Source organism: Ammodytes marinus (genome assembly GCF_949987685.1).
Source record: "Ammodytes marinus genome assembly, chromosome: 15".
In the NCBI taxonomy this organism is placed as follows: domain Eukaryota; kingdom Metazoa; phylum Chordata; class Actinopteri; order Uranoscopiformes; family Ammodytidae; genus Ammodytes; species Ammodytes marinus.
The window spans coordinates 3,900,370-3,910,369 of NC_137219.1; the positions used below are offsets into that span (position 1 = coordinate 3,900,370).

Sequence of the window (10,000 nt, forward strand, 5' to 3'; positions counted from 1 at the left end):
ACAGACAGACGGACGGAGGGAGGGAGACAGAGAGAAGGGGGAGTATAGAGGAATAGCGCCGCTTTTGTACACAGGTTCCGTACGTGTGTGTGTGTGTTCTCTGTGGATAGGGCGCTATTTTGTTCTGTCATTTCTACCAGTTTAGCGCAAAATCTACACAATCCTTTAGTGGATGTGTGGCCCTTAGTCGGGAAGACCCCTATCACCCCCTTTTTCACCCTCTCTCTCTCTCTCTCTCTCTCTCTCTCTCTCTCTCTCTCTCTCTCTCTCTCTCTCTCTCTCTCTCTCTCTCTCTCTCTCTCTCTCTGTGTCCCCATTTCAACTCTGTACTGTCTAATAAAGCTTGAAAATGCCAAAAAATAATCTTTAAAAAAACTATATTTCTAGATGCAGCAGAGGAATTTTAATGAGGAATTCTTTGCTGCTGCTGTTGTGTTGTCAGTCCGTGGATACAGGAGATTGTTGTTGCCATAGCGTTGCATTGTAACCAAGGACAACATCATATGAAAGACTGTCTTCCTCCCCTTTAGGAAAGCAACAGTATTATTGCAGCACATGCCCAAAGAACAATAGGTTGACTTTACAAAGCAGCAGAGTTCACAAAGGGAAAAGGTCGAGTTTTAAGGATGAGTCTACAAAATGGCAGGCTCTGACACAGGGGTCCACTGTTTTGTTTTTTTTACCTACTGTTTTGCTACTGAGATGTAATATTAGTTCATTTTAAGGCAAAGACATAATTTTTTCAAGCACTGGTCAATTTTGAGATTTGTGTCTATTTTGCTTCCATAACTTGATTTTTTTTTTTTTTTTTTTTCCAGACATATCAAAAACAATACAAAACTAAATGAAAAGCATAAAAATACAATAAACAAAATGTATGTTTATGTACTAGTATGAAATGTACTTCTTTCATACTAGTATAAATCAAAGGTCGCAAATGTATATTTAGTTGTTCATTTGACTAAACCTTGTCTGTTTGTGTCTGTATATTTCTCCTATACAACCATCTTTAACGACCATTATCTCAACATTAGTTGTTTTCAAAAATCTGAACATCTGAAGCAAATGATCGTAGTTTGGTGTGGGAGTTGTTTTATTTTTTATTTGTTTCACTTTTGAATAGTTTTTATTTGACTCTAAGTGATTGCAACTATATGTAATATACAAAGTCACCTTTCAAAGATCGCTCAAGTATAAATAAAGGTCATTTGAATTTGAAACCACCTCTAACACCTACAAGAAATGTGTAAAAAAAATATTAACAAAAAGAAATGTGGATATGTCGATGTCAGAAGCAGAATATCTCTATCTAGCTAACACACACACACACACACACACACACACACACACACACACACACACACACACACACACACACACACACACACACAGCAGAATATCTCCCTCCAGGACCTGTTAGCCTGTTGCTCGGTCTCACCCCACTGATTTCTGTCTCTCTCACCCACAGAGGCGCCTCCCTCTGGCATGTCCAAGAATGGATACTTCTTTCAAGAAATGGGTGAGTCTGAAAGTCCCATTCTGTCATCCTAATAGGGGGAACGTGGAAGAGGGTGTTTTTTTTTCGTTTGTTTTTTTATTTTATTTTTTTTTTCAATAATTTTGTTTTCTCCTGGCTCAGAATTAGTCTTTAGGGGGGTTGACTATAGAGATATATATATTATGCACCGATCCAATATTTTGTACTGTATCGGATTGATTCTATCCCTACCATCGGTGTATGAGTGTGTGTATGAATGGGTGAATGTGGTAAGATATGTAAAGCGCTTTGGGGCTGAGAAAATCGGCTAGAAAGCGCTATATAAGTCAAGTCCATTTACCATTTACCATTTAGTTGACAACGTGGACTCATTTTGGTAACAACACTTTTTTGGGTGTCACAACTATGTGCAACAGTAAACGCAAGAAGTTGGTGTTGTTTTTTTGACGATTTTTGCTGTTCGATTTTCGCTGTTCATTTCTTAAATTTTTTATTTTTTTTAAATGTATGTTACACTTTAGATTTAATATTGGAACATTTTCAGAGGTGAAGCGATGATATGAGGCAAAATGTAAACACTGATGACCAGTTAAATGACGTGATTATTCATTATTGATCCAAACCATTGAAACTGCACGACTGAACTAGGCAAGGCAAGTTTATTTACTGTATATAGCACAATTCAGATACAAGGCCATTCAAAGTGCTAGAAACACATTCAGAGAGGTCCTCTTATAAATAGCTATTGTCATTCAAATAATTCGAATAAAGCCATTTTGGGGGTTGCCAAAAAATGTCTCTATTCAGGAAAAACCCTGAATACTAGTGTGCGTTGTACAGTGTATCCGTTGTAAAAGATATGAATTGGATATTAAGAGCTACAGCACACACACACACACACACACACACACACACACACACACACAAAAAAACTCTCCCAGCTCTCACACACTTCACTGCGTTTGAATATAAATAATGAACTTTGCTCCGCCTGTTATCATAACGGCGGTTCCATTACCTCCAAGCCAAGGAGAAGCAGCCAATTAGTATTTGCAGCACAAGCAGAGCAGTCAGAATATTCCTGCTGCATTGGATGTCCCTGTCTCCCTGTCTCCCTGTCTCCCTCACCCAATTATCCCCCACAATGCACTGCTCCGATTCCCTCTCAATCCCCTCCGCTGCTGCAGCGCTACACAACTGTCTGTATTATTAGGAAACCCATTCATCGGGATATAAAACACAATTATATTATCATGTCGCTAAGAAAAGGATTATCCACCATTGTCATGTCAGACGTTCATTAGTGAAGGTTGGGGCTGGGAGAGGAATATTCGCTCGTGGCAGACGGGGACCTAAAAGCTCCAAGCAAGGTTACCGGAGAAATAGTGTTTGTTTTTATACAGTTTATAGTATAGTTTAGTTTGTTTATTGTCATAATTTTTTTTTCAAACAACACACACAAACAAACAAACACTTGCATCATCTCAAAAACACAAATCAAATAATTACTTAAAAAAATAAATAAATAAAACAATAAAAAAAAGAACAAAACAAACAAGAATTATAATAAAAAAAATATATATATATATATAAAAAATATTTAATTATAAATTAAGAAAAAGCTTCATCTGAAATGATTGTTAGTTTTGGTCTTTTTGTGTTAGAATAAATTAAACACAAAACTACAAAAACAACTAAATAATTGAAAGGGAAAACAGCTTGAATAGTAAAAAGCAGATAGGGCAGAATAGTTATTCCAAGCTACAGCAATAGTCATTCAGAAGTAATACTTTTCTTTTTTTAAATCTTAAATATGAAAAATAAAGATCCTAAATATATAATAAAAAAATTCCTTTATATCAAGGAAAATATTTCCTAAATTCTTTACCATTTTGTATTGGAGTAATTTGGTCCATCTCTCCCCCTGCTCTATTAAAGGTGCAGTGTGTAATATGACATCATCAAGAAAGTTCTACAAAGTTCTCGAATGCAACACTCCCTGGGTAACCCCAACCCTTTCGAATAATAACAGAAGCTACAGTGGCCTTCAAGGACAAGAACAATTCTAAATTTTAAACAATGCACCTGATGACATTCCAACTATGACACTTTCAAGATGGCGGCACTAGGCCTTGGTCCAAAATATGCAGAAATATGGACATATATGAGACCCTTTCTAAGGGAAAAAATTATAATTAAAAAAAAAATTCAGCTATTATACACTAAATTAAATGTACTCATGGATATTATAATTACTTTCTACAAAATCTGCTAGGAAATTTAACCCAAAATTCTACACACTGCAGGTTTAATAAAGGTTAACAAAAATCTCTCTATATATACCCAAACTCCATTAATAGTAGTAATTGATAAACATTTAAAAGCGTTATTTAGTTTAGATAGCATTTGGTCTTAGAGTATATCCATCTATCGCTGCTCTGAAACCGCTGCTCTCTGTCTCAAGGTGATTTGAAAGTCGTGTCTCAGCCGGTGAGTCTGAGGCACAGAGGGAGGCTGTTGCCGCGACGACACAGACAGGTTCAAATAATGTCAAGAGCTGAGGGATTATCCTCATGCTAGACAAACTGATGAAACACACACACACAGAAACAGTCACACACACACACACACACACACACACACACACACACACACACACACACACACACACACACACACACACACACACACACACACTCACTCACACGCACACACACACACACACACACACACACACACTCTTAAGGTCAGCAGATAAAGAGTACACGTGTATGTGATATTGTTCTCGATCACTGGATGATATTTTGGAGGCCGATGTATTTAAAGGTGGAGTCAGCGATTCTGGAGAATGTTTGTTGACAAAATTATTATATTCTTAAATCAGTGAATATCTCCTGTGTATTAATACTATATCTTTTACAGCACACACACACACACAGTACGGACAGGTAGCGGATGTGATTGTGAGGAGATATTCACTGATTTAGACAAAAAGTGATGTTGACAACAAGCGTTCTCCAGAATCACTGACTCCACCTTTAAAGGGGCTTCTGTGTCAGTGGGAGAGAATGGGATGAGTCATACTAAAAATGCTCCTGGCAAGATCCGTTAATGTTTTGTACCATACAAAATACTGTCCTTTACACACACACACACATACACACACACACACACACACACACACGCACACGCACACGCACGCACGCACGCACGCACGCACGCACGCACGCACGCACTCACTCACTCACTCACACACTCACACACACACACACACACTCACTCACTCACTCACTCACTCACTCACTCACTCACGCACGCACGCACGCACGCACGCACGCACGCACTCACTCACTCACACACACACACACACACACACACACACACACACACACACTCTATTTCTTAGGTTTTATATTAAGGGTGTCACGACTCTCCAAATCCTCGATTCGATTCGATTTTCGATCATAAGGTCACTGTGTCATCATAATGCTGCATTCTCTGAGGACCCAGAGTGTGTGACCGTAGGGATACGCATGAAAGCTGCACAGACTTCCATTTTCACCGAAATCGAAGTGCGAACGAGCGTAAGAGTGAGTGAGTGAGTGAGTGAGTGAGTGAGTGAGTGAGTGCGTGCGTGTGTGTGTGCGTGAGGTCCCTGTGTCTGTCTGTCTGTCTGTCTGTCTGTGGCCATGTGTGTGTGTTGTGGCCCTGTGTGTGTGTGTTGTGGCCCTGTATGTGTGTGTGTGTGTGTGTGTGTGTGTGTGTGTGTGTGTGTGTGTGTGTGTGTGTGTGTGGGTGGGTGTTGTGGCCCTGTGTGTGTGTGTGTGTGTGTGTGTGTGTGTGTTGTCCTGACCCTGTGTGTGTGTGTGTGTGTTGTCCTGACCCTGTGTGTGTGTGTGTGTGTGTGTTGTCCTGTGTGTGTGTGTGTGTGTGTGTGTGTTGTGTCCTGACCCTGTGTGTGTGTGTGTGTTGTCCTGACCCTGTGTGTGTGTGTGTGTGTGTGTGTGTGTGTTGTGTCCTGACCCTGTGTGTGTGTGTGTGTGTGTGTGTGTGTGTTGTCCTGACCCTGTGTGTGTGTGTGTGTGTTTTGTCCTGACCCTGTGTGTGTGTGTGTGTGTTGTCCTGACCCTGTGTGTGTGTGTGTTGTCCTGACCCTGTGTGTGTGTGTGTGTGTGTGTGTGTGTGTGTGTGTGTGTGTGTTATGTCCTGACCCTGTGTGTGTGTGTTGTCCTGACCCTGTGTGTGTGTGTGTGTGTGTGTTGTCCTGACCCTGTGTGTGTGTGTGTTGTCCTGACCCTGTGTGTGTGTGTGTGTGTGTGTGTGTGTGTGTGTGTTGTCCTGACCCTGTGTGTGTGTGTGTTTGTGTGTTGTCCTGACCCTGTGCTGTTGTGTGTGTGTGTGTGTGTGTTGTCCTGACCCTGTGTGTGTGTGTGTTGTCCTGACCCTGTGTGTGTGTGTGTGTGTGTGTGTGTGTGTGTGTTGTCCTGACCCTGTGTGTGTGTGTGTGTGTGTGTGTGTGTGTGTTGTCCTGACCCTGTGTGTGTGTGTGTGTTGTCCTGACCCTGTGCTGTTGTGTGTGTAGAGCAGCGGGAGGCGGAGCAGGAGGAGGAAGCAGCCGAGGAGCCACAGGACTCGCCCATCGCCTGTGGAGACGACATCCATCTCTATGACAACCAGATCAGCCCCGGATCAGGTCAGCACACACACACACACGCACGCATGCACGCAGGCACACACACACACACACACACACACACACACACAGACACACACATACACAAAACACGCGCCCGCACACACACACACACACACACACACACACACACTTTATAGTACAGGTATTTTGTGAGAAAATATGGGTGGACCTCTCAAAAATTGCAACAGAAACCATTTCAACAGTTTTTGACTCATGAATATATAATTAATAACATACTAAAAGTCTTAAGGAATCCAAGTGGTGGAAAGTTATTTTCTAAGGGGTTTCTTAACCATACCTTTATGTCAATTTTCGGCTTCCTAAAGTACTGTTGTACAAACGTGCAAATTGTGAAAAAACTTTTAGATTGCTTTAGTGGATACTAAAGAAGAACAATGTCTCTGTGTGAACTGATTATTTTGTAGAGATCTGCTGATCGGCGGCATTGACTGGAGGTCTTCAGGGGCCCAGCCCAGATACCAATCCTCAAGTATGAAGAACTCTTTGAATTAACTTGAAAAACGTCATGAGATCCAACGCTTACAGGAAATGAGAAAGAAAAAAACATGTCCACGTGCGTTGCTAGTGCCGATATCTAAAGCAACACAAACAGCTTTCATAGCCTCGCCACATTGCAAACTATTCAATATCTATTCAAAGTTGGGTGTTTACACAGAGCTGCGGCTCCGCTTAAGGCCATTTAAAAAGCAGTAGAATAGCAGAAATGTTCAAAATGTTTCAGATTGAGCACAGCGGAGTGTAACTGTTTCAAACATAATCCATCCTATAAACCCTTTGTGTGCCAAATGGTGACAAGATTGGGTTTTGATATTAAACAGTTTTGTCTGGATTATATTTCCTGAGTCGTTCCTGCTCACGGAAAACACATCTAGGCCTACCTGCTACTTGTGTCTGGGTGTGGTTGTGAAAAGTATTTGGACCCTTTTGTAGTTCTTCTACATTCTTATAAACAGGACAGGCTAGTTACTCTGTAATTTTCCTCAGTGTACAAAGGGGCCCAGCCAATTGTGTGGGCAGGCCTGTGTGCAGAGGATGTGCAAGGTCCATTAGCACCATCCAGATATTAACCAGAGATCTGTAGGGGGATTCCACGTGGAGTGATCGCCTATGGGCTGGCATGTCCAGAGAGAGAGAGACAGAGAGAGAGAGAGAGAGAGAGAGAGAGAGAGAGAGAGAGAGAGAGAGAGAGAGAGAGAGAGAGAGAGAGAGTAAGATTTAGGGGTTGAACTTCAACAACATGATTGTGAAAGATGGCATCATCCACCAAGTCTTTCCACAATACCAAGTGATGAGGTGAAGATGTGTTTAGTTATTTATTCTATAGTACTTCTTCTTCTTGGTCTTCCAACAGGTGCATTTCCGGTCGTCACCCACTATATATAAAAACCTGTAAGTCCATTCAGAATGTCAGTTCTGTGCTACTGTAGAAACATGGCGGCGCGCCCCATAGAAATGAAAGGCCCATAAGTCTAAGTCTATAATATGTAAAGCACATCAGTGTTCTAGTAATTAACTAAATCAAAATTTCTCATTAGTAATCTCAGCTGCCCGTTCACACCTCTCCGTTCTGTTGTTATTACAGACATGTCTGAACTAACAGCCCCCCCGTCACCCCTCCTCTCACACTCACACTCAGCCTGGCCTTTTGTCGAGGGCTTTGGGGAAATAGTTCATCGCTATAACAGCAACCTCTGACTTGATCTCGTTTTAAGTGGGAAAGTGCGTCACAATCAACATATAGATATAAATTAAAATATTTAGAGTTAAAAGAATTGAGTGTGTGTGTGTGTGTGTGTGTGTGTGTGTGTGTGTGTGTGTGTGTGTGTGTGTGTGTGTGTGTGTGTGTGTGTGTGTGAGTGTGAGTGAGTGAGTGAGTGAGTGTCTGTAGCTGTATCCCATTGAGGAGCCTTGCAAGGAGCCTTGCAAATGGATCAACCTTTGCGCGCCGCTATGACGCAATCGGTCTTCAAATGCAGCCTTCGTAGACCGCAACCCCTGTATTGAGATTCACCCTGTGTGTGTGTGTGTGTGTGTGTGTGTGTGTGTGTGTGTGTGTGTGTGTGTGTGTGTGTGTGTGTGTGTGTGTGTGTGTGTGTGTGTGTGTGTGTGTGTGTGTGTGTGCCTTTCTGAATATGCTTCTTCTAGTCAATAATCTCCTCTGGTGTTCAAACTGTGCGATCAATATCACATTTCTTTGTGTATTTTTTTCTTCAGACTTTTTGGAGATGTTTTATATCATAACATAAGACATGAGCACATTCTTCAAAAGGCAGCGCATGTCTGTATTCATGGCAGATCTACTGAGGCACACACACACACACACACACACACACACACACACACACACACACACACACACACACACACACACACACACACACACACACACACAGACGCTTCATTCTGAAAGAAAGCAAGAGAAAAATAGGCCCAAAAATATCCTCAGATAACCTTAAAGCTGGGGGTGGAGGATTTGGGGAGAAAATGGCAGTTGGGATACCTGTTCTCTTTGGTCCCTCCCCTATGGTCCCTCCCTGACACGCTCTACACCAACAAAGTCGTGCCAAAGTGAATGGACAGTCCCAACAGCCAATAAGAACAGAGAATCGGAGCCTCGCTCTGATTGGTCAAAGTGTCAGCTCATGTTAACTTTGACCAATCAGAAATCATATACCCCAGCTTTAAGGATTAAGGATAGAAACTGCAGGTGGATAGGGTACCATTTTTAACTCGTGACACTTTGCCAGTTGATCACTTGCATTGAAACAATTGTTCTTTTGTATTACAACCAAAAATCTACACTATATCTTACCCAACAGATTTTGGATACAGTTTTTTTTAAATTGTATTAATAAAAGAAAATACCAGCATATGTATAGGTCTTAAAAATTTGGCATGTTTTTAATTACAAAATATATCATAAATCCGGCAACAAATCCTTCTATAATCACAAATAACTAAGAATGATTATGGAAAAGTTAGGTTGATGTAAGTGCTTTAGAAGTTGAGATTTTTGGTTCTACGTTTTGGGGAAAAAAAAACTAAGGATGATTGTATAGGAGACATAGACAGATGTAACAGACATCTACTAGTATGAAAGAAGACATGTTATAGAAGCAAAATGTAAAAAAAAAAATCTCAAAATGGATAAGTGCCCGAAAGAAACACCTTCTAGGCTGCCATGTCTCACCCTAAAGTAATGAAAAAACTAAAGATGGTTGTATAGGAGAAATATGCAGACACAAACAGATGGTGTAACTGAATAAAGACCTAAATGTAAATTGTGGTCCTTTTATTCATACTAATATGAAAGAAGAAAGGTGGAATAGACAAGCAAAATAGCAAAAGAAAAATCTAAAACTGTACAAGTGCCTGCCATGTCTCACCCTAGAGTAATGTCTGTGGAGGTGCTATCTTGAGTGACAGCTCCTCAGGTGTCTGTGCAGATGATTTTGACCCTGTCGCCAAAAAAACCTTGAAAGTCAACAGGTTACCGTTACCACAGCAACAGCCACAGGTGCACTTGAAAAGGGAGAGAGAGAGAGAGAGAGAGAGAGAGAGACGTGACAGGTGACAGTGTCAAGGGCGATTTCTCCTTATAGTAACACTTAAGGCATCTGACAACAGAGCCGCCGTGGTGCAAGTTAGGAGAGGAAAAAAGTGGCAAATGCTCCCTCTCTCTCTCTCTTTCTCTCTCTCTTTCTCTCCCTCTCTTTCTCCTTCTCTCTCTGCCCCTCTCCCTCTTTCCTCCATCTTTCTGTCTATCTGTCTCTCTCTCTTTCTCT

General features: G+C 41.3%; 1 protein-coding gene across 1 annotated transcript in view; it reads left to right on the forward strand.

Annotated features, from left to right (window-relative positions):
• slc4a11 (solute carrier family 4 member 11) overlaps nt 1-10,000 on the forward strand; it is a 107,740-nt gene that overhangs the window by 29,139 nt on the left and 68,601 nt on the right. The window contains exons 2-3 of the mRNA XM_080042327.1: nt 1,469-1,519; nt 6,081-6,191. Of these exons, the coding sequence (XP_079898453.1) occupies nt 1,469-1,519; nt 6,081-6,191 (162 nt within the window). The remainder of the gene's footprint in view (nt 1-1,468; nt 1,520-6,080; nt 6,192-10,000) is intronic.